This window comes from Ovis canadensis, chromosome 8 (genome assembly GCF_042477335.2).
Source record: "Ovis canadensis isolate MfBH-ARS-UI-01 breed Bighorn chromosome 8, ARS-UI_OviCan_v2, whole genome shotgun sequence".
NCBI classification, from domain to species: Eukaryota; Metazoa; Chordata; class Mammalia; order Artiodactyla; family Bovidae; genus Ovis; species Ovis canadensis.
Genome location: NC_091252.1, coordinates 58,575,688 through 58,599,653, shown reverse-complemented (window position 1 = coordinate 58,599,653; position 23,966 = coordinate 58,575,688). Strand labels below are relative to the sequence as shown.

General features: G+C 41.7%; 2 protein-coding genes across 3 annotated transcripts in view; one reads left to right on the top strand and one right to left on the bottom strand.

Moving 5' to 3' along the window:
• MDN1 (midasin AAA ATPase 1) overlaps nucleotides 1-7,446 on the bottom strand; it is a 145,579-nt gene extending 138,133 nt beyond the window's left edge. Inside the window, exon 1 of the mRNA XM_069598273.1 lies at nucleotides 7,139-7,446. Coding sequence (XP_069454374.1) covers nucleotides 7,139-7,240 — 102 coding nt within the window. The 5' untranslated portion in view covers nucleotides 7,241-7,446. The remainder of the gene's footprint in view (nucleotides 1-7,138) is intronic.
• A 6,301-nt stretch (nucleotides 7,447-13,747) lies between these two features.
• Nucleotides 13,748-23,966, top strand: part of CASP8AP2 (caspase 8 associated protein 2) — a 32,938-nt gene continuing 22,719 nt past the window's right edge. The window contains exon 1 of one of the 2 annotated variants that reach the window (XM_069598270.1): nucleotides 13,748-13,859. The gene's annotated coding sequence lies outside the window, so the exon portion shown is untranslated. Of the gene's footprint in view, nucleotides 14,124-23,966 lie in introns of both variants that reach the window. The other variant, XM_069598272.1, reaches the window with a different exon arrangement.

Sequence of the window (23,966 nt, the reverse complement as noted above, 5' to 3'; positions counted from 1 at the left end):
AGTCAGGGATTGAACCTTGGCCCTCAGCAGCAAAAACACAGAGTCCTAACCACTGAAACACCAGGGAATTGTCTAAATATTGATTTTCAATTTAAAAAAAAATTTAAGAAATTTCTTGGGCTTCCCTGGTGGCTCAAACAGTAAAGAAAGTGCCTGCAATGCAGGAGACCTGGGTTCAATCCCTGGGTCAGGAAGATCCCTTGGAGAAGGGAAAGGCAACCCACTCCACTATTCTTGCCTGGAGAACTTTGTGATCAGAGGAGCCTGGTGGGCTACAGTCCACAGGGTCACAAAGAGTCAGACACTCAATGTTTAACAGAAGTTGTTTTCCAAAGTATTTGTAACATTTCACATCCCCACCAGCAATGTTTGAGTGCTTCAGCTGCTATATAAATTCACAAATACACAGTACTATCAGGCTTAATTTTAGCCATTCTAGTGGAGGTGAAGTGGTATACGGTATAAAGTGTCTAAGAGCCACTCATTTATCTTCTGTGATGTAATTTGTTCAATCTTTTACCCATTTTTAAATACAGTTGTTCCTGTATTAACCATGATGGCTTCTGTAGATCCTCTATGTCCGCTTGAGGAAGTTCTGTTCTGTTGGTACTTTGTTTTTCTCCTGAATGAGCTTTGTTAATTGGCATTCCTCCAATGTCCTTATCATCTAAATTGTCTAATATATTGGCATAACATTTTTCATATTAGTCACTTATCTTTCTATTCTTTTTAAAATCTGTAATAGTGGCCTTCTTCCATTCCTAATAATTTGGATTTTTCACTTTTATTCTTGGTCAATCTTTTCAAAGAATCAACTTCAGGTTTCAATGGTTTCCTATACAGTTTATCCATTTCCTATTTCATTCATTCCCGCTGTTAGCTTTATTATTTTCTTCCCTCTATTTATTTTGGACGTAATTTCGTCTTTTTTTAGTATTTCACAAGGTGGAAGCTTAAGAAATATCATTAATTTCAAACCATGGTTTTCTTTTATTCATATATTTCATGTTATGAATTTCCTTCTAATTGTAGCTACAATCCACAAATTGTTTAAATTATAATACAGTTCAAAATTTTTGATTCTCCCAGAGATTTCTTCTCTGATCATAAGTTTCTTTAAATTTTCTTACTTAATTTCTAACATTTAGGGATTTTTCCTTATTTAACATATTATTTAACTTATATGCAGAGTACATCATTCAAAATACCAGGCTGGATGAAGCACAAGCTGGAATCAAGACTGCCAGGAGAAATATCAATAACCTCAGATATGCAGATGACACCACACTTACAGCAGAAAGCAAAGAAGAACAAAAGAGCCTCTTGATGAAAGTGAAAGAGGAGAGTGAAAAAGCTGGCTTAAAACTCAACATTCAGAAAATTAAGATCATGGCATCCAGTCCCATCACTTAATGGCAAATAGATAGCAAACAATGGAAACAGTGACAGACTTTTTTGGGGGGCTCCAAAATCACTGCAGATGGTGACTGCAGCCATGAAATTAAAAGATGCTTGCTCCTTGGAAGAAAAGCTATGACCAACCTAGATAGCATATTCAAAAGCAGAGATATTACTTTGCCAACAAAGGTCCATCTAGTCAAAGCTATGGTTCTTCCAGTAACCATGTATGGATGTGAGAGTTGGACTATAAAGAAAGCGGAGCACTGAAGAATTGATGCTTTTGAACTGTGATGTTGGACAAGACTCTTGAGAGTCCCTTGGATTGCAAGGAGATCCAACCAGTCCATCCTAAAGGAAATCAGTCCTGAATACTCATGGAAGGACTGAGGCTGAAGCTGAAACTCCAACACTTTGGCCACCTGATGCAACGAACTGACTCACTGGAAAAGACCCTGATGCTGGGAAAGATTGAAGGCAGGGGGAGAAGGGGACAACAGAGGATCGGAATCAGCGACTCGATGGACATGAGTTTGAGCAAACTCTGGGAGTTGGTGATGAAGAGGGAAGCCTTCCATGCTGCAGTCCATGGGGTCGGGCAAAGAGTTGGACATGACTGAGCGACTGGACTGAATTGAACTGAGGGATTTTTCCCAGCATTATTTTGAGGGTTTCCCCCACTAATTTCATCTCATTGAGATAACTGAATATGCCTTTTATGATTTCAATTCTTCTAAATTTCTTGAGATTTGTTTAATGGCCCAGCTTATGATCCATCTTGGTAAATGTTTCAGATGTGCAGAGCATATATTCTGGAATTATTGGGCACAGTATCCTATAATGCCAATCAGGTCAGGTTTGTTGGTAGTGCTCAGGTCTTCTGTATCCTTACTAATTTTCTGTATTTGTACTATCAAGTACTGAGGTTAAAGTATTAAAATTCTCCAATTATAACTGTGATTGTCTATTTTTCCTTTTCTATCACTTTCTGATTCATGTATTTTATCATTAGATCCATGCATATTTAGGTTTCTTTCTTAATTCTGAAACACTGACATTCAGGGCTGGATACGTTCCTTGCTGTGAAGGCTACCCTGTGTATTAAAAGATGTTTAGCAGCATCCCTGGCCTCTACATTCTGCTGCTGCTGCTGCTAATTTGCTTCAGTCGTGTCCGACTGTGTGTGACCCCACAGACGACAGCCCACCAGGCTCCCCCATCCCTGGGATTCTCCAGGCAAGAACACTGGAGTGGGTTGCCATTTCCTTCTCCAATGCATGAAAGTGAAAAGTGAAAGTGAAGTCGCTCAGTCGTTTCCAACCCTCAGCGACCCCATGGACTGCAGCCCTCCAGGCTCCTCCGTCCATGGGACTTTCCAGGCAAGAGTACTGGAGTGGGGTGCCATTGCCTTCTCTACATTCTACATGCCAATAATATCCCCATTACAGGTTGTGAAAATTTTTAAAACGTCTCTAGATTTGCCACAGAGAGTAAAATTCCCTCAGTTGAGAGTCACCAGGCGGGGGGGGGGGAAACACACTTCAAAAAAGAAAATGGAAATAAGACTCACAGAAAATCAAGTTTCTTTTAAAAATTAAAAAAAAAATCATATGCTATCTTAGAAAGTTTAGATTTTGATTCTGGAGATAATGGAGAGCTTTTAGACAGAATAGTGATAGATTCAGATTTGTCTTATTAATGATAATTTATATTAAGTGGCCAGAATAGGATGGGAGATAATAGCTAAAAGGAATAGGGGCTTCTTTTTGAAGTAATAGAAATGTTCAAAAATGGACTGTGGTGTCAGTTGCACATACCTGTGAACAGAGCAAAAGCCACTGAACCATACACTTAAATGGATGAATTATGTGGCATATGAATTATCTCTCAAAGCTGTCTTAAAAAGTTCTAATTCTAGCTCACAGGTATTGATTACTTTCTACGGGCCAGGCACTGTGGTAAGCTCCTCAAACGCATCATCTAGATTTTACAATCTTATTTATAGCAAAAACAACAGGAACCACTTTTATAGACAACACTTACTGTACCCTAGGCACCTAACTCTCATAGCAACCCATGAAGTAGGTTACACTATCCCCATTTTACAGAAAAGGAAACTGAAAATTTTTAAAAAGGGATAAGGTCATAAAGCTGATAGCAGAACCAGGAATCACATCACAGGTTCCAGAATCTCTGCTTTTAACTACTCTGTAACTATTTAGCAACTATCACAGGTAATTGGTATCAAGAAACTAAGACTTAGGAGAGTTGAGCAACTTGTGGAAGCCCCCCAAAACAATGGTAACACACTCCAGTATTCTTGCTTGGGAAATCCCATGGACAGAGGAGTCTGGTGGGCTACGATCATCCATGGGGTCGCAAAAGGGTCGGACACAACTTAGTGAGTAAACAACAATAAGGAAAGAGAAGAGGACTTCCCTGATGGTCCAGTGGTCAAGAGTTTGTGCTTTCACTGAAAAGGGAGTGGGTTCACTCCCTGGTAGGGGAACTAAGATCCCCATGCCACATGCATTGCCAAAACACAAAACCAAAAGAGGAATCTGATCTGCACCCATCCTTCAGTCCTCCTACCCACACATGCTCTCAAGCACTCTGCTCTTCTTCAACATAGACAGTGATTAAGGACATAAGATGTGATTCTGTGATTTATAGTACAAGAGAAAAAAAAAACATACTTAGTCTTCAAAACCCCACACCTGTCCAAGTACCTAAAACTCTGGGAATTTCCTGTGATGAGAGAAATATGCTACAGTAACGCAGTGAATTTTGGAAAGAGGCTAAGCTGGGAGCCAATCACTTGATTAGAGGATTAGAACTTTCATCCCCATGTCTTGACCTCCGAGGAGGGCAGAGGGGCTAGAGATTAAGAGCTGAATCACCAGTGGCCAGAGATTTAGTATTGTGCCTGTGAAGGAAGTGTTCATAAAAACCCCACAGAATGTGGTTCGGAGAGCTTCAGGGATGGCTGTCCTGAAAAGTGAAATATTTCTCCAAGTTTTGTGAGCTGATAGTATACTCAAAAGCAGAGACATTACTTTGCCAACTAAGGTCCGTTTAGTCAAGGCTATGGTTTTTCCTGTGGTCATGTATGGATGTGAGAGTTGGACTGTGAAGAAGGCTGAGCACCAAAGAACTGATGCGTTTGAACTGTGGTGTTGGAGAAGAGTCTTGAGGGTCCCTTGGACTGCAAGGAGATCCAACCAGTCCATTCTGAAGGAGATCAACCCTGGGATTTCTTTGGAAGGAATGATGCTAAAGCTGAAGCTCCAGTACTTTGGACACCTCATGCGAAGAGTTGACTCACTGGAAAAGACTCTGATGCTGGGAGAGATTGGGGGCAGGAGGAGAAGGGGACAACAGAGGATGAGATGGCTGGATGGCATCACGGACTCGATGGACGTGAGTCTGAGTGAACTCCGGGAGATGGTGATGGAGAGGGAGGCCTGGCGTGCTACGATTCATGGGGTCGCAAAGAGCTGGACACGACTGAGCGACTGGACTGAACTGAACTGAACTAGTAAATTAATTAAATCCAAGAAAGAAATTTCTTGGAACCCCAATTTATAGGCTAGCTAGTCAGAAGAGCAGGCGAGGGTGGGAGAAGTCTTTTAGGGTTAAGCCTTTACTCTGAAGGAACTGACTCTTTCCACAGGTAAACAGCACCAGAATTGAGTTAAATTGTAGGACACCAGCTGGTATCTGAGAATTGCTCAGTAGTGCTAGAAAGAAAACCCCCGTGTTGGAATTAAGAGTCAGAACTGTAGGATGCTAGTAGTTGTAAGGATGAAGAGAAAGACACAACTGAATAAAGATTCAATACCAAGGAAGGAAAATCAGGAGGACTTGGCTATATGTGACGGAAAAGGAGCGAAAAGAGTTGAGAACACTCAGTTTTCTGTAACAAGGGACTGGACAGAGAGACGGGGGTGTCACCAGCTGAGATGAAGAACAAAGGAAGCACATCCTAAAAATTTATTTCAGATCCCAAACTCCATGAGAAGTAAGGTTTCAAAATCTTTGCTGGGAGTTCCCTGGTGGTCTAGTGGTTAGGACTCCATGCTTCTACTGTCCAGGGCCCACGTTCAATTTCTGGCAGGGGGAACTAAAATCATGAGGTTCAGTGGTGGAAAAAAAAGGTCTTTGCTCTCCAGTAAAAATCGGTTTCCCCAAATAGGAGAAAAACAGGATGACAACACAATCAACTCTTCTCTGTGTGAAAAGCTTGAAATCACTACTGAAAATAAAAAGGAGCAAACCTGAAAGACATTATTCAGATTGGATAGAATCTGAGACAGAGGAGAGACAAATGGAAAGCACAGGTGGCCGGAATCTTAATTCAATTGAACTTTCTAGTAGCTTTCAAGTCCCTCAACATTACTATATACAGTCTCAGAATCCACCTGAGTGGTTCCCATGCTTCAAAATCTCAGATTCTCTTTTTTTTAAAAGGCTATGAACCATTTCCTCATTTTACTCCCAATACATAAGCACTAATTTTCCATCCAATTACTGCGAAGAACCATAAACAAACCTCCTGCTGTCAGTGGTCCATGATCCCCAGCTTCAGAACCTCTGCTTTAATTGCAAACCCACTTACAGAAGAATGCTTCTAGCCATAACACATAGTTCAGGAGCCTGTCACCACAACTTCAGCTCATATAAATTGATTTTTTCATTAGTCCAGCCCATCAAAAGTCAGTTTTCTTTCCAGACCTCTCCCTTAATGTTAACGATCCCTTCCTTGGGGGAAATCACAGGCCAGATAACCCCAGGAATATCTTCCACTCCTCCCTCCCCTTTGCCACACACGTTCAATTTGTCATCAGATACGTCTCTCTGTTAGCTCCAGGCCTCTCCAGACCAGAAAAACTGCTGTTGCTTCCTTAGCAATAGGATGTCTATCTTCTAGATACAGGAGTTAGGAAAAAAAAAAAAATTTCCCCCTACTCTCAAGCTCACAGGTGTGGTGGGGAAGCATAAAATAGAAAGTTAAAACGCCAGGTGAAAAAATGCGTGATAAGGATCCTCAACTCAGATAGCGGGAGGTCAACGAGAGAAGGCTCTTAAAAGGCCAGAGCACCCATTTTCCAGAAAACTAATTCATAATTCCTATGGCTTATGAATTATGCCCTCGCTGTCTCGCTTGGCCCATCAGTTGTATCCTGTGTTTATGAAAGTCTCCAAAAATAGACACGAAATACCTTGGGGGTCTGAGACCATAACGAATTTATCTGTATCCGCAAAGTGCCACACTGTGTCTTACTCCCAGCAGGAATACAATTAATACTTGTCAGTGGGCAGGAAAGTCAGAACAAGGCAGAAAGGAAATACCCACCCAAGCTAACAGAGGTGGCTGGACTTGTCGGCAAGCTTAAATAATACAAATGTCAAAAGGGCAAACACGCAACCTCAACTACCAAAAAAAGAAACACAAAAAACCACGTTTTTCTCTGAAGGTCATGTTTGGCGCACGCAGCCAGCGTGCTGCAAGGAAATAAATCGGTGGAGAGAAGGGAAGACTCTCCCACAGAAAAACAAAAGGCTCCTTCCAGGCTCCTCAAATGCGCGCGGACGCCTCCGCCACTGGCCAGCCTTGGGGAGGGGGCCAGAGTGACAAGACACGGATCTCCGGTCCCCTGCGTCTTCGCGCAGGGCCATGGGGCAGGCGCCAGGCGGTGAGGGGACGGCCCAATTCTTTCCCTCCCGTTCCTTCTCTTACCTGCTTGACCAAGAACCTGCCCAGCTCGCTGCGGCTCTTCTCATTCTTGGCAGCGATTAACCGCAGCGGCGCGGCCGCTACCTCCAGCAAGAGGTGCTCCATGATCACGGGTCCTCCGCCCCGGGAGGCCACAGGCGCTCCTTGCTTCGCGCTAAGAACCCCCGAGCCGCTGAGGTCCTGGCGCCGGAACTGCCACCAACTGCGTCTCCAGTGAAAGCGGCTGCCGCTGCTTCGCCACTACCTAGAGAGCGGCAGCAGCACACGTGGGGGGGAGCACGCGGCGCTCTGCATCATCAGTCCGCGACCGCACCAACCGGCGATCGCGGCCCGCCTCCTCGGCACCGGAAACGCGGGGCGTCAGTATCTATATAGTTCCGGCATAGACTCCATCAGAAATAGCTTTTGCTGGTGGAGGTTAACGGTTACAATGATGGTTGATCCGGCGACAAAGGGTGGCGTGACAGCAATTCAGGAAAAGCTAGGGGGCCCTTAGGGCCGTGTGCCTACGATCCTCAGCCCGCCATGCCTCCCTCTGCGTCAGCAGGCAAAAAGATCAGCTAGGAATGAAAAGCAAATTTACCCCCTCTAAACTCCACTTTTAGACGGTTGGCCTGTGGAAATTCACACACAAGTGTAACAAGCATAGATAGCCCTCGCAGCAGTCTTATTATAAATACTGGATATAAGTGTTAAGATGGGTGATAAAAGAAATTTTCGCATGTTGAGATACAGAAAAGTCATTTTGGGTTATACATGAGTTAAGGAAAATAGCCTCTTTTTGGCCTATCAAACAAATTGTATATGTGCTTTAATTATTAAAGAGAAGAGCACGCTGACAAGAGGTAAAGAATGCCCATGTTAAAAATAAAGATTAAATGCCTTTCTTTCTGGGAGGCTAATGATGGTCCTGCTTTGATGATGATTTCCTTTTCCAGGTGCCCAGGCCATGGGGACTCTCATATACTTGCTGTTGTGTGAGTGTGTTTTAAACCTTGAAGAAATGTAATGTCTGTGCGTGTGTTTTAAACTTTGAAGAAATTGTGTGTGTGTGTGTTTTAAACCTTGAAGAACTGTAACCCTGTCTTATTTAATGTTCTTTGTTTTGACAAGGTATAAAATTGTGCTGGAACCCATGCTTCTCTGGAGCAGCTTCACAGAATCATCTGGGAAGCTGGCTTCTGGGCTAGTCCTTAGTTTGGCTGAAATAAAACTTGTTTCTATTCTTATTATAAATCATTGATTATTTTCATTGACATGGGAATGAAAGTATGGTATGTAGGACACTGAATATTCTAAAGGCACTGTGAAGAGTGGAGTAGAAGAGTACATAAAATTAAAAGTGCATTTGTGTCAAATTCATTCATGAACAAGCCAAAATAATGACAAAGTCAGAGCAGTGGTTGCTTTTGACTGCAGGGAACTTCCTAGGGTGATGGAAATATTTCATTATCAACCCCGGTGTGGTGGTTACTCTGATAGATATAAAAGCCATAATTTATTTGCTTTTTTCTTTAAAATTGAGGATATATGTCTAAGTACTGTGTTCCAAGGTCTTCTCAGGTGGCTCAATGGTAAAGAATCGCCTGCCAACGCAGGAGGTGGGGTTTTGATCCCTGGGTTGGGAAGGTCCCGTGGAAGATGAAATGGCAACCCACTCCAGTATTCTTGTGGAGAATCCCATGGACAGAGGAGCTTGGCAGGGTACAGTCCATTAGGTCACAAAGAGTTGGACATGACTGAGTGACTGGACACGAATGTACTGTATTCCAAGTTTCCCCTGGATTTCCCGTTCTGGGTGGATATATTACTTTGAAATGCAGGTAAGTTTACCATGTTCATAGACCTTTGATTTTAAGTTGAAAAGACAGAGACATTGACCAATGTTAAAGTATTACAATGTTTGAAAGAACTTGAGGTTTCACTACATGTTTACGTACTTGTGTAATACCCAACAATCTTTTGTATTCTATTACAAGTTAATCATAAAAGAGCTGTTGCCTGTAAGTTTAAATTATAAATAATGGTCCATCTCTGGGAACCCTGCTTCCAGGTAATGAGCATTAAGCTAAGATACTGTTTTTTAGCTCATAGGAAACATCTTGACCAGACCTACTTTTGAATGACTATAGGGAGGAAGAAATGAACACATCCCCTCCAGAGGCTGATGGGAACCAGGAAGTGTTTGACTTCACTCCCTCCCCTTTTAGTATAAGAGGAGCCTGAATTCTAACTCAGGCAAGATGGTTCTTTGGGGCATGAGTTCACCATCTTCTCTGCTGGCTTTCCAAATTAAGTTGTTATGCCTTGCTCCAACAACTGGTCTCTTGATTATTGGCCTGTCATGTGTCATAGTAGTAATGAGCTTAAACTCAGTAACCCTTAGGAATGTTTTACTTATCAGTTTTTGTGTTTGTCCTACAAGTATGAAGTGTTTAAAAAACAGATGAAATGCATTACATTTAAATGGGGTTTAAAATACTGAAAGGAGTTTAACTATATGCTATAAATGGGAGCAATTACTAATTTAAATTCATCAAAGTCTTTCTCTGGCCTTCCATTCTCATATTTCATGTAACAATTTTAATAAAACTCTGCAGTTTTATTCTGTCATTGCCATAATTGTTCCAGTAATCTAACTATTTGTAACAAATTATTAAATTATACTGACTTAAAACACCAACTATTTTATGTGTGTGTGTGCTAAGTCACGTCAGTCATGTTCGACTCTTTGCAGCCCTATGGACTGTAGCCTGCCAGACTCCTCTGTCCATGGGATTCTCCAAGCAAGAATACTGGAGTGGGTTGCCATGCCCTCCTTCAGTAGATCTTCCCAAGCCAAGGACTAAACGCATGTCTTCTGCATGGGAAGGCAGGTTTTTTACCAATCACTAGCGCCACCAATACTTTAAAATAGGGAGGTTCAGGAATTTGAGCAGGGCTCTGCTGGCAATTCTTGTCTTCCATGGGATATTGACTGAGGGCATTCAGTTGTATTGAGTTAGTCAATGGCCTAATCTGGTGGGTCCAAGATAGGTTCACTCACACATCTTGTATCTTGGCAGGGATGGCTGGAAGGCTGAGCTCAGCTGGAACTTTAAGCTGGAATGCTTACATGACCATTTGAGGTCGAGAAGAGAGAGATCTCCAAAAAGCCTGGATAGAAACTGCAAGGTCTTAGAAGTCCTAAAACATCCCTGTCCTTGCATCATATGGTCAAGCAAGTCGCTAAAGCCAGCCCAGATTCAAGGGACTGGAAATTAGACTTCATTTCTCAATGGAGGAGTGGCAAGTAATTTCCAGTCATCTCTATTTACCACAGCTGATGCACTTTTTGAGATTTCTAACAGAATTTTCCAGAGCACTTTCATTTGAATTATTTGAGTAACAGAATTTTTATAATACTAACACTGGAATTGTTAAGCCTAGCCTCTTACCCACATTTAGGATACTGAGTATCTTGCACTTGTTCCTTTAGATAGATTCCCCCTCCTTCTCTCCTTCTTCATCCTCCTCTCTGCCCTTTGGTGCTGACCTGTCCAGACTACAAGGAGTTTGAGTCTTAAGTGTGTTCATGACATATTGCAATCGAGGTATCATTGCTTCCAAACCCTTTAAGGAACAGAAATAAGGAATATGTATTTTAAAAAATCAAGAGCTCATGCTGACATTTCCAATTCGTGTAAAATAGTGTAAGTTTTCTCCCCTAATGTTTTTTATTTTATCCTTGGATCTCTTTTCTCTTTCAATAAATATCTTAATTCCTAAAAATATTAAAATATTACATATTTCTTCCACAAGATAGAAAAATAGTTTCAAAATGACAACATTAATACTAACAATAAAACTGCTGCTTGAGTTATAAGATTTCTTTGCAGTTCTTTTTGTCCTTAGAAATATATCCCACTCATGATATACAGTCAGAGCACCGTAGTCATATGTCACTTGAAATAATTGTCTATGTGGTTATATTTCTTTTGTTTACACAGTTTCATTATTTAGATTTATTTTCCATGTAAATGTTTTTTCTTCCTGATTTAACTCAATCTTTTAATATATGAAACTCTTCTATAGTTTAAAAGTTTATAAAAAGGCAAACTTAACACTTTAAATAGCTAAAATATATGGTATGTGAATTTTATCTCAATGAAACTGTAATTTTAAAAAAGGAAGAAAAACCATGCATAACAGTTACATCCTTTATGGAGTCTGAACTCACAATTGCAAATCTTTCTAAAGTAAAAGCAATTTCTGAAGAAGATGTTTATGTAACTAGGAGATAAAGGGCGATAAAAGTACAATGAAAGAATTAGAAAAAGAATATACATATATTTTACTTGGTTTTTACATAGCAACACTTGAAGGATTAATTAGAACCTAATAAAAAAAAAGGTACCATACAGTACCTGAAGACACCATTTAATATTTTTATGTGGAAATAATTTTTTATTTAAGTAAAAATACTTAAATGGTGGCTTCCGGTTCCATATGGTATGTTTTTTATAAGGTTCTAATTTATCCTTCAAGTGTTGCTATATGAAAACAAGCAAAATATATGTATATTCTTTTTCTAATTCTTTCATTGTACTTTTATCCCCCTTAACATTGTATCTCCTAGTTACATAAACATCTTCTTCAGAAATTGCTTTTACTTTAGCAAGATTTGCAATTGTGAGTCCAGACTCCATAAAGGATGTAACTGTTTTACACTACTCCATTTCCCTAAGAAAAATATTGATTCCTTCAGCTGGCTTCTGTAAGTTTACCAAATTGGCAATGAGGTCTTTTGAAGCAAATATTTTTACAGGTAGTTCCCACCTCCCAACCCCACCTTCCTTGCCAGGGCTTGCAGAATCTTAGTTGCAAGATCTTAGTTCCTTCAATGACCAGGGAATAAACTCAAGCCATAGCAGTGAAAGCACAGAATTCTAAACACTGGACCACCAGGGAATTCCCCAAGCAATATTTTTAATCCGAATACTACTTTCTGTTCACTGTAAAGTATTTAAGAGAGTACCAGTAACAATGAGAGACTTTGGAAGGCTTAAATTATAAGGTTATTCTTTTCTGGAAGATAACTTTGCTGGAAGCCTTTATTTTTGAGGCACATATGCTGTGTTCTCCAGAGAAGGCAATGGCAACCCACTCCAGTACTCTTGCCTGGAAAATCGCATGGATGGAGGAGCCTGGTGGGCTGCAGTCCATGGGGTCGCGACTGAGCGACTTCACTTTCACGTTTCACTTTCATGCATTGGAGAAGGAAATGGCAACCTACTCCAGCATTCTTGCCTGGAGAATCCCAGGGACGGCGGAGCCAGGTGGGCTGCTGTCTATGGGGTCGCACAGAGTCGGACATGACTGAAGCGATTTAGCAGTAGCAGCAGCAGCAGCAGCAGCATGCTGTGTTCTCAGTAATTTTTTGTTTTTTGATGACTGCCATCAAGTACTCATGTTGAAAACCAGTATTCAATCAGTTGCTGTTTTATCACTTTCATGTCCTAAATAGTCTAAATCTATTCCCTAGGCTACCTTCCATCTGCCTCATCTTCTCTGGATCACTGCAACAGCATCTCAAAATCCTTCTCAAGGCCAATAGAGCTTACTGAATGTAAATCAGATCACCAGCACCCCAAGCTTAAAAACCTTTGGTGGCCCACCCATGCCTCATCTTTAAAAGTAAATTCCAAGCTCTTCAACAAGTTCTTATGGGGCTTCACGGTCTGACCCAAGCCTCTCTCTCCAGCCTCACCTCACCCTTCATGCTCCAGCAACGACATATGCCTTGCGATTGCACCCCCTCTACCCTCCCAGTTTCCACTACCTGGAAAGCTACCTGGCTAACTCCTCTTCAGAAGAGACGGTGGTTGGGGGAGAATCTAGGAAACCAGTATTCTTCCAAAACATTTTCACCCAAATGAGGACTTTTTGAAAAGCTTTATTCGCAAGTTGTCAAAATGGACGAACAGGAGGAAAGGACTCGGGATCAAGCTCCTATCTCTAAATGAGGTAGCGTGGAAGCTGGCTTTATTTCCCCACCGGTCAATGGCGCAGGGCCAGCCTCTGGGGGTTAGATCCCACAGGTGCCTCGGATGCCCGCAAGTTCTAAGAGACAATCCTGGTAGCCTGACTCTAAAAAGCACTCCTCTCTCTCCCATCCCACTTGACTGGTATGCCCTCGATACCAACTCCCCGGGGTAAACTGTTTATCCTTCAGTCAGGTGTCTGAGGGCAGTGCACAACAGGGCTTACTCGTCGTCACCACTTCAGCGCCCAGCACCTGTTTAGCACGCGGTTGGCAATCAGTCGAATTAATTGAACAAACAACTAAATAAATTAGTCGAATTAACAGAACAAAGAACTAAGTAAATGACAGTGCCTTCTCAGCGATTGTTTTTCCCTTTCATTAAAGAGCTCCCAGACGCAGCCCTACCTCAGACAAGGTTCTGCCCCTTCCGTACCGAAGCCCCGCCCCTTCTCCCCCGCCAGGGCAGGCCCCGCCCCTTTGCCTCAAACGCGAGTTTGGCGCCAACCTTGTTTTTTTTAATCCCTCCCAAAGGCGGGAACTATTAATGTGCGCCGGAGACGTGCTTTGCGTCCGATCCGATTGGCCGTGGGCGCTTAGTCCCGCCTCCGGGTGCTAATAGCGAGCTGGCATTGGTGGAGATGCCAGGGAGACCAGAGAGTCCAAAGAGGATCCCAGCCTGCTTTGGGCCAGGCGGGGCGGGTAAGTTCTTGTGGGGGTCCGGTGTGCGCGGAGCTTCTGGGAAGAGTTTGCATGGCGCGGAAGTCCCCTTAGCGGAGGCTGACTGCGTTCGGAGAGCCAGGGAGTTGAAGGGAGCAGCGGAATCGGTGGGGGTTGGCGTGCGTCTAATGTCCGGGGCCCCCAGGAAGCCGCGTTCCTTGGATGCAGCTTCTGGGCTTTCACTCCAGATCCCTCTGTGGTCCTTCGAGAGAATTCGGGAAGGGGCGGGGGCGAGGACTAGCGCAGGTAGGAATTGTCCTTTCGACCACTCTTCCTGCCCCTCCCCTCCAAAACCTATCTCTCCTTGAAATTGTCCTTTCGACCATTCTTCTTTCCCCTCCCCCCTTCCTACCCAAACCTCTCTCTCCTTGGAATGTACTCGTTCGGATGCGATTCTCTGGAGGAATGGGTCTTTCCTGTGTCTGGTGATCATTGGATGTAGTTTGTTTCGGCCACTGTTATACCCAGAGAAGTTGTTTACCTTAATCTCTACAGGTATGAGAATCTTTTCCTAACACAGAGTAGACCCTAAATCAGATGTGAATGTATAATTCGTAGAGTCTCAAGATTTGCACTTCAGACATCAACTTGCCATTGATTCTGATTCTTCCCTGCTCTTTCCCATTCCTAACAGCTCCGGCTCCTAACCTCCTGTCTTGAAGGCTCCTCCCCCATCTCACTCAGGGCTCTTTTGATTGGCGGGGGGACAGAGGCCTTCAGGGGAAGACTCCCCCTACCCCAATTAGTCGTAGTGTTTCTTGCCATTTTGCAAGAGATCACTCATTAAAAAAATTTTTTTAATATATTCTTCTCTCTAATGAATATTCTTTTTGTCATCTGGCGTTAGAGACAGCTGAGTTCTAATCCCAGGTCTCCCTTTACCAGCTGTTGGACCTTAAGGCAAGTTTCTCTTATCTATTTCTGCATCTGTAAATTGGGGAAAATAATAGTCTGTACCTCGTAGGACTTTGGGAGGATTTAAGATAAATTATTAAGAGCATTTAGGTCAGTGGCTGGCACATAGGGTACAGTATGTGGTGTTTGTTCTCTTTGCCCCTTACATCATTTTAGGGATCTTGCTGTATTAGGTTAAGCCTTTGCTGTGAGCCTAAAAATACCCTTTCCCTCTCCCCTGACTCTTTGTCTACAGATATTTTTGTTTTTCTCTACAAATGTTTATTTCATTCCCTTGATTTTTTTTTTCTTAAAGGAAACCTCCTTCAAACTGTCTCTTAAAGACATCCTATCACAAAAGGCTAGGTGATCCTTCTCTCATCTGCTTTGCCTTCACATCTGAATTCATTGGGATTGTTCCTCAAAAGATTATGAGTGAGCCTGCAATGCTTTTCTTTCATCATCATGGTTCTCAGCTTTAAAAAGTTTGCCTCTACACTTTGGTGCAACTCTCCTATCAGCAACAATTATCTTTGTATATTGAAGCACTCATTTGGAGAAAGATGAGAGCAAATGTGAAAAATCCTTTTTCCCAAGAGATACTGATACATAATTCCTTGTCTTCTGTTTCCTGTCTTCCTTTTCAAGAGAATCACTGGTCTTTGTAACTTCAAGGGTGATCTCAGCTATAGTGGTTATGTCTTTTTAATTGATGAAGTATAGTTGCTTTACAATGTGGTGTTAGTTTCTGGTATACAGCAAAGTGATTCAGTTTTGTATATTCTTTTACTCTATATATTCTTTATCATGTTGTTTTTTCATTATGGTTCATTACAAGGTATTGAATATAGTTTGCTGTGCTATAGGACCTTATGGTTTATCTATTTCCTATATAGTAGTTTGTATCTGCTAACCCAAACTCCTCATTTATCCCTTCCCCCTACTCCTTTTCCCCTTTGATAACTATAAACTTGTTTTCTGTGTCTGTGAATCTTTCTGTTTTGTGAATAAGTTCATTTGTGTCATATTTAAGATTCCATATGGAAATGATCTCATATGGTATTTGTCTTACTCTTTCTGACTTCACTCAATATAACAATCTCTTGGTCTAGCCATGGTGCTGAAGATAGCAATATTTCATTTTTTTTTATGGAGTAGTATTCCACTGTGTATGTATACCACATCTTTTTTATCCACTCACTTGTCAATGGACATTTGAATATTTTCTAATCTTGGCTATTGTTCAGTTCAGTTCAGCTCAGTTGTGTCTGACTCTTTGCGACCCCATGAACTGCAGCATGCCAGGCTTCCCTGTCTACCAACTGTGACTTGGATTGAATCTACCCAAAAACCCATGTCCATTGAGTTGGTGATGCCATCCAGCCATCTCATCCTGTGTCATCCCCTTCTCTTCCTGCCCTCAATCTTTCCCAGCATCAGGGTCTTTTCAAATGAGTCAGCTCTTCGCATCAGGTGGCCAAAGTATTGGAGTTTCAGCTTCAACATCAGTCCTTCCAAGGAACACCCAGGACTGATCTCCTTCAGGATGAACTGGTTGGATCTCCTTGCAGTCCAAGGGGCTCTCAAGAGTCTTCTCCAACACCACAGTTCAAAAGCATCAATTCTTCAGCTTTCAGCTTTCTTTATAGTCCAACTCTCACATCCATACATGACTATTGGAAAAACCATAGCCTTGACTAGACAGACCTTTGTTGACAAAGTAATGTCTCTTCTTTTTAATATGCTGTCTAAGTTGGTCATAACTTTCCTTCCAAGGAGTAAGCGTCTTTTAATTTCATGGCTGCATTCACCATCTGCAATGATTTTGGAGCACAAAAAAATAAAGTCAGCCACTTTTTCCAGTGTTTCCCCATCTATTTGCCATAAAGTGATGGGTCCAGATGCCATGATCTTCGTTTTCTGAATGTTGAGCTTTAAGCCAGCTTTTTCACTCTCGCCTCCATCAAGAGGGTCCTTAGTTCTTCACTTTCTGCCATAAGGGTGGTGTCATCTGCATATCTGAGGTTATTGCTATTTCTCCCGGCAATCTTGATTCCAGCTTGTGCTTCCTCCAGCCCAGCGTTTCTAAATAGTAGCGATTATGTCTTGTCTTCTGTGCTATATACTGTTTAGACATCTTGTCCTGAATGTCCTACAGATAATTCAACATGTCTTCTTTCAGTTAAAATGTCTCCATTTCAGTTAAAAGCATGACTACCTTGTTATTGAAGCTAGGAATTGAAGACTTGTCTTTTGCAAATTGGGATTTTGATTATTTCAGCAAATATTTTTTTTATTACCTACCAACTTGTCAGGCTCTATGCTGAGAGCTGGGGGTACAATGGTAAACAGAACAGACCAGTGCCTGGTCTTGGTGAAGCATATAGTCTAGTGGATGAGACAGATATTTCTCTAGGAATCCCACAAAAATGTAATCATAAACTGAAAAGAGGCCATATAGAGAAAGGACACAGTGTTATAAGAATATTTTACAGATGGTTAAATTTAACAGGGGCTTCCCTGATGATTTCGACAGTGAAGATCTGCCTGCAATGCAGGAGACCCAGGTTCAATCCCTGGGTTGGGTTGAGTCATGTCTGACTCTTTGCCACCTCGTGGATTGTAGGCTGTCAGGAGTCTCCTACATCTCTTGCATTGCAGGTGGATTCTTTACTGCCGAGCCACTGGGGAAGCGCTTAAGTCACAGTATCAAGAGGAATTGAGTGAAGAAGGGCAGTGAGAAAAGAGCACTCCCTGCTGAGGCCCTGTGGTGGTACGAACAGACTGTGTTCTAGGAGCTGAAGGAAGGCCCTTATGATCAGAGCAGAGACTCCTGGAGAGCGGGGAAGAATGATGCAGACTAACACTGCAGCTTCCCCAGTGGCTCAGTGGTAAAGAATCTGCCTGCAGTGCAGGAGACCCTGGTTCAATCTCTGGGTCAGAAAGATATCCTGGAGAAGGGAATGGCAACCTACTCCAGTATTCTTGCCTGGGGAATCCTATGGACAGGGAAGCCTGGCAGGCTGCAGTCCATAGGGTTGCACAGAGTCAGACATGGCTGAAGCGACTGAGCACACAGCACACAACACTTGGAGGAGTGGGCAGAGGCTGGTTTACTCAGGGCTGTGTAAGCAAAACTGTCTAACCTAGGATCAGCTGGAAGCACTGAAGAGTTTTAAACAAAGGAGGGAACATGATAATATTTGCATTTTGAAAAGACAACCCAGGTTGTGGTTTTGAAATGGGCAGTATTGGGTACTTGAATAGGTGAGTGCGCACTAAGTTGCTTCAGTTGTGTCCGACTCTCTGGGACCCTGTGGACTGTAGCCCTCCAGGCTCTTCTGTCCATGGGACTCTCCAGGCAAGAATACTGGAGTGGGTTGCCATTTCCTACTCCAGGGGATCTTCCTGACCCAGGAATTGAACCTGTATCTCTTATGTCTCCTGCATTGGCAGGCAGGGATCTTTACCACCAGCTTCATCTGGGAAGCCCAATACATCAATACATTTTTTCCTTAAATCTTTTTTATTCTGTCCCTGAAATCTCTGAGATCTGCTTCTAATCTTTATTTCCACCATTAATAACTTGCTGCTAAGTCGCTTCAGTTGTGTCCGACTCTGTGCGACCCCATAGACGGCATCCCACCAGGCTCCCCCGTCCCTGGGATTCTCCAGGCAAGAACACTGGTGTGGGTTGCCATTTCCTTCTCCAGTTAATAACTTAGGCACCCCTCATTGTCTCCTGTATGGTATAATAGCCTTTGCTATCTGCCTCGCTACTAATATTTTCAATACTCTTCTTGCTAGAGTTGAATGTCTGAAATGCAGATTTTTTTCTTTGAAATGCAGATTTGATCATTATATTTCTTGGCCTTAAAAGCTTTTAGTGGTTCCCTCATTCTATGGTTGAAGAAGTCCAGGTGTTTCACCAGACTTTCTAAAACCTCAGTTCTCACATTCTGTTCTGTGTGTGGGTATTCAAACCCAGGCTTGCTTGTGAACTTATTGATAGATGTTGTCAGGAAGTGTGTGTGCATGCAGGAATCCAGTTTCACTGAACCCTGGGATTTTGGAAATCTTGGGGTAGTGAGTGAGAGGGTCAGAAGTGTAGGTGCCAGTGTCTGTGTTGATTTTATTCAGTAGGTGTTGGGCAGTAATACAAAGTTTTTGAGGAGGAAGTGAGATGAACAGGACTGCTTTGGAAGAACTAACTCAACAATTGTGGGTAGCATGTGTTTGGAGAGTGAAGATAACTAGGTAGCTATAGTAGAGGCTGAAACAAATTTCTTTAGCAAGAATAAAGAAAAAGGGAGAAGCATCAGTAGGGATGCTACTCAAAGAAACAGCGATATCAGGAGGTGACAGATGTTCATGGAAAGCTTTGGGTGTTTTTTTGGTTTGGTTTTGGACTTGGTGAGCTTGGACTTACATGAATGTATTTATTAACTTTAGCATCTTATTGCTGACTCTTGGTTTGTATTTTAGTACAGACAGTTCCTAGTTTTCAGGCACTGAAGGAGCAGCAGAGGAGTCTGATTTGGTATCCCTGTTTTTTGTAGCAGCTCTTGCTCTCTATCCCAACTTCTTTGTGTTTGCCCATCAAATGTTGAATCCAGGCTTTGCTTTGCAGTTGTAGAAAAGAAGACTCTGATGTCCAGAAGCTTGTCACCTTAGGAGAATATTCAGTTACATTTTTACAAGAGCCCAATAGCATTTAGAACTAGTTATGTGTTATTAAATTGTAACTACAGCTCTGTGAAGTCTTCCCTGTGAGCTTTTCGTGATAAATAAGACTAAGTAGTCTTTTGAGTGAGAGCCAGTGTATAAACCATGAGCTTTAGTTAAGGGTCTTTTGGTTGATTTCCTTGTTTATTCAGCACACCTTTATTTTCATATTTATGTATTAAGTGCTGAGAATATAGAGATGTCTAAAACTTGATCTCTGCTTTCAGGTTGCTCATATTCTCTCTAACTGCTGTCCAGTACAGCAACCTCTAGCCACATATGGCCATTTAACTTTTTTTTTTTTCCCTTGGCCATGCTACAAAGCTTGAGGGATCTTAGTTCCCCAACTAGGGATTGAGCCCCCGTGGCCCCTGCAATGGAAGTGTGGAGTCCTAAGCACTGGACCACCAGGGAACCCCCTCTTTAACTCTTAAGTTAATTAAAACAAGCTACAATTTAAACATCAGTCTCAGTGTGTTAGGCCAAGTAATGGATTCACCATTATGTCCATGTTCTAATCTTCAGTTCAGTTCAGTTGCTTAGTCGTGTCCGACTCTTTGTGACCCCATGAATTGCAGCACGCCAGGCCTCCCTGTCCATCACCAACTCCTGCAGTTCACTCAGATTCACATCCATCAAGTCAGTGATGCCATCCAGCCATCTCATCCTCTGTCGTCCCCTTCCCCTCCTGCCCCTAATTACTCCCAGCATCAAAGTCTTTCCCAATGAGTCAGCTCTTCCCATGAGGTGGCCAAAGTACTGGAGTTTCAGCTTTAGCATCATTCCTTCCAAAGAAATCCCAGGGCTGATCTCCTTCAGAATGGACTGGTTGGATCTCCTTGCAGTCCAAGGGACTCTCAAGAGTCTTCTCCAACACCACAGTTCAAAAACATCAATTCTTCAGCACTCAGCCTTCTTCACAGTCCAACTCTCACATCCATACATGACTACCGGAAAAACCATAGCCTTGACTAGACGGACCGTAGTCGGCAAAGTAGTGTCTCTGCTTTTGAATATACCATCTAGGTTGGTCATAACTTTTTTTCCAAGGAGTAAGCGTCTTTTAATTTCATGGCTACAATCACCCATCTGCAGTGATCTTGGAGCCCAAAAAAATAGAGTCTGACACTGTTTCCCCATCTATTTCCCATGAAGTGATGGGACCAGATGCCATGATCTTCGTTTTCTGAATGTTGAGCTTTAAGCCAACTTTTTCACTCTCCTCTTTCACTTCCATCAAGAGGCTCTTTAGTTCTTCTTGACTTTCTGCCATAAAGGTGGTGTCATCTGCATATCTGAGGTTATTGATATTTTTTCTGGCAATCTTGATTCCAGCTTGTGTTTCTTCCAGTCCAGCGTTTCTCATGATGTACTCAGCATATGTGTTAAATAAGCAGGGTGACAATATACAGCCTTGACGTACTCTTTTTCCTATTTGGAACCAGTGTGTTGTTTCATGTCCAGTTCTAACTGTTGCTTCCTGACCTGCATACAGATTTCTCAAGAGGCAGGTTAGGTGGTCTGGTATTGCCATCTCTTTCAGAATTTTCCACAGTTTCTTGTGATCCACACAGTCAAAGGCTTCGACATAGTCTAATCTTAGGAACCTATGAATATGTTGCCTTACATGGCAAAAGAAAGTTTGCAGGGAATTCTCTGGTTGAGGTTAATAGAGAAGAGCATTAGAATCCAAGGTATGGGTATTATATGTGCTTATTGCTCCTTCGCTGGTGGAGCAAAGAAATATCAATACATGTGTGTCTGCTAACTCATGTATATACATGTACCTATAATTATTTCTATATTTAATCATCTGTATCTATGTTGAGTTAAATGTGTGTTTTACTGATGTTTTCAGCTATAATCTATTACCACAGGGGTCATTTTTAGTATGTTCTTTTGCTTTTCTGTAACCTTCTGCTTCAGTAGCAAGAAACCTGGCTCTCACTACCGCCCATTGATGATATCATTCAATTCCAATATACATATATAACAGATCGGAACTTTTAATTTGTACCCTGGTGGGAAGCAACTTCATCAACCAGAAGACAGTGCTTATACTAATTGAGATTTTAATGCTATACCATCTTCCATTTGGAGGGATAAATCTTACTTGTCCTTAGTGTACTTTTGGTTTTATTTTTTGTTTAATGTCTTGCTGGATGCAGTTGGCTAATACTTTTAAAAGACTGTTTCTGTGTTCATAAGAAAGATTGACCTATAGTTTCCTGTCTTGTAATTTTCCTATTTTGTCCTGTCTTTGCCCAGTTTTGATGTCTAGACTGTACTAACCTTACAAATCTTGTCTCTCAGCCTTTCCGCCCCACCCCCATTTGTTGTCTGGAATAGATTTTATCTCTTCTTTGAAGGTATGATAGAATTACAAGTTTCTTTATGAGATTATTGTGTTGAACTATTTAATCATTATTTAATCATCCTAGATTAACTACTGTATTGAATTATTTTAAAATGTGTTCGTATTTTCTGTTTCTTCTTTAGTCAGTTTTTTGACAAGTTACGTTTTTCTGAAAAGCCATCCGTTTGATTGAACTTTCAGATACATTTTGTTGATAATTTAATCTCTGCTGTGTGTGAGACTGTTGTGCGTGTGTGCTCAGGCACTCGGTCGTGGCCAGCTCTTTGGGACCCCATCATCTGTAGCCCGCCAGGCTCCTCCGTCCATGGGATTTTCCTGGCAGGAATACTGGAATGGGTTGCTGTTTCCTTCTCCAGGGGATCTTCCTGACCCAGGGATCGAACCCGAGTCTCCTGCAGCTCCTACATTGGCAGGCGTGTTCTTTTTTGCTGAACCGCTGGGGAAGCCCTTGTGAAGCCATACTCCTTTTCTGTTCTTAATGTTTGTTCTTTCTTTTTCTTTATTAGTTTTGCCAGGTATACGTCAGAGCTAGTATTTATTTTTATTCGTCTTTAGAGCATTGTTTCTTTTCATTAATTTATGTTTTTTATGTGTTTCTTTCAGTTTACTTTGTTCTTTTTGTTGAGTTGGATGACCTAATTAATATTTTGTCTTATTTTCCTATAAATTTATTTCATGCTATAACTTTTCCTCTAAAAGTATTATTTTCATTGTACCCCACAGATGTTTTATAGTATATTCATTGTTGGTTAGTTCTGTGTATTTCCCAATTTCCATTAATATTTGTTCTTTGCCCGATGTTTGTGGTTTTTGAAAGTAATTGGGAAATTTGAAAATGCACTGTTAATTTCAAATTTTATTAATAAAAGCATATCTGTGGAATTTGTTGAAACTCACTATTACAATATGTTGTCCGTTTTTATAAATGTGCTTGGAAGTAACATAAGTGTAGTAATTTAGTGTAGGTAATATAAAAATCATCAGATCAGATCTGTGAATTTTGTGTTCAGAGTTGTATCTTTAAATCTCTTTTAACTGCTTGATTAGCAGAGTGTGTTAAAACCTCGCCACATGGTAGCTTTAAAAGAGAAAGCGTATTAGAAAGAATTGTTAACAGCGAGTTGGAATTGGTTAGTAAAGAGTTAAAGATGACCCTAAGAAACAAGGAGTAGCAGATACAGGATCAGCCACTACCTTTAGGACTGAGATAGATCATCCAGAGAAGACCCATCTCCCCATCATTGGAAGGAGTGTGGCCCGGGCTAATTGAATGGAGTAAAGAGTTAAAGATGACCCTAAGACCCTGGAGAAATTGCTAAGTGCCTTGCTGGTGACAGTGCTTTGAACCTAGCAGAGGAGGTACGTAGGGAAGCCCCTAGATACTGCTGGCTGTTGGGTGCTGTGGGATCCAGGAATTGGAGAAGCTGCCCTCTCCATAAGCCTATTAAGAGAAAGCTATGTCCTGCAGGAGTCCATTGTAATAGCAACCTTATGTATAGGAGGCAAGCATGTAGAAAAATTGTGCCCTTGCAGAAACCTAGTGCTGGAGAAGCTGTGTACTGTAGGTGCTGAAAGCTGGGGAACGCTGGCTCTGTAGGAACGTGGCCAGCCAGACACACTGAAAGTAGGAAGAGAAACCCCCTTCCTTTCCAGGGTCCCTTCAGCCCTCTCTACTGACAAAACTGTACATAAGGCTAGTTAGCAAAGAAATATTTTCAAGGCCTACCTCTGTTATCACACAAGGGTAGATAGGGAATAAAGAGGCATCATAATTCCCACAATTCCTTAAACTTTATGTGTATGTACATATATATAAAAATTCTCAGAAACAATTATAAATAATTCTCAGAGACAATTTTGAAGATCTCTTAGTGCTACATTTACTGTGACTAATAAATTAGCAGTCACTTTTCTCTTAAATTTTAAAAGTAATTAAAAATATATATTTTATTTGGTGGTAGGGGCCAAGAAAGTAAGGTTTGCAGACAGTGATCCCATAACAATTGGAGAAAAGTTTAAGACAGGTGAGGGCAAAAACTCAGGATTTTTTGGATCTCTTGTATTTGCCAATCTTAAATAACCAAGACAAGTAG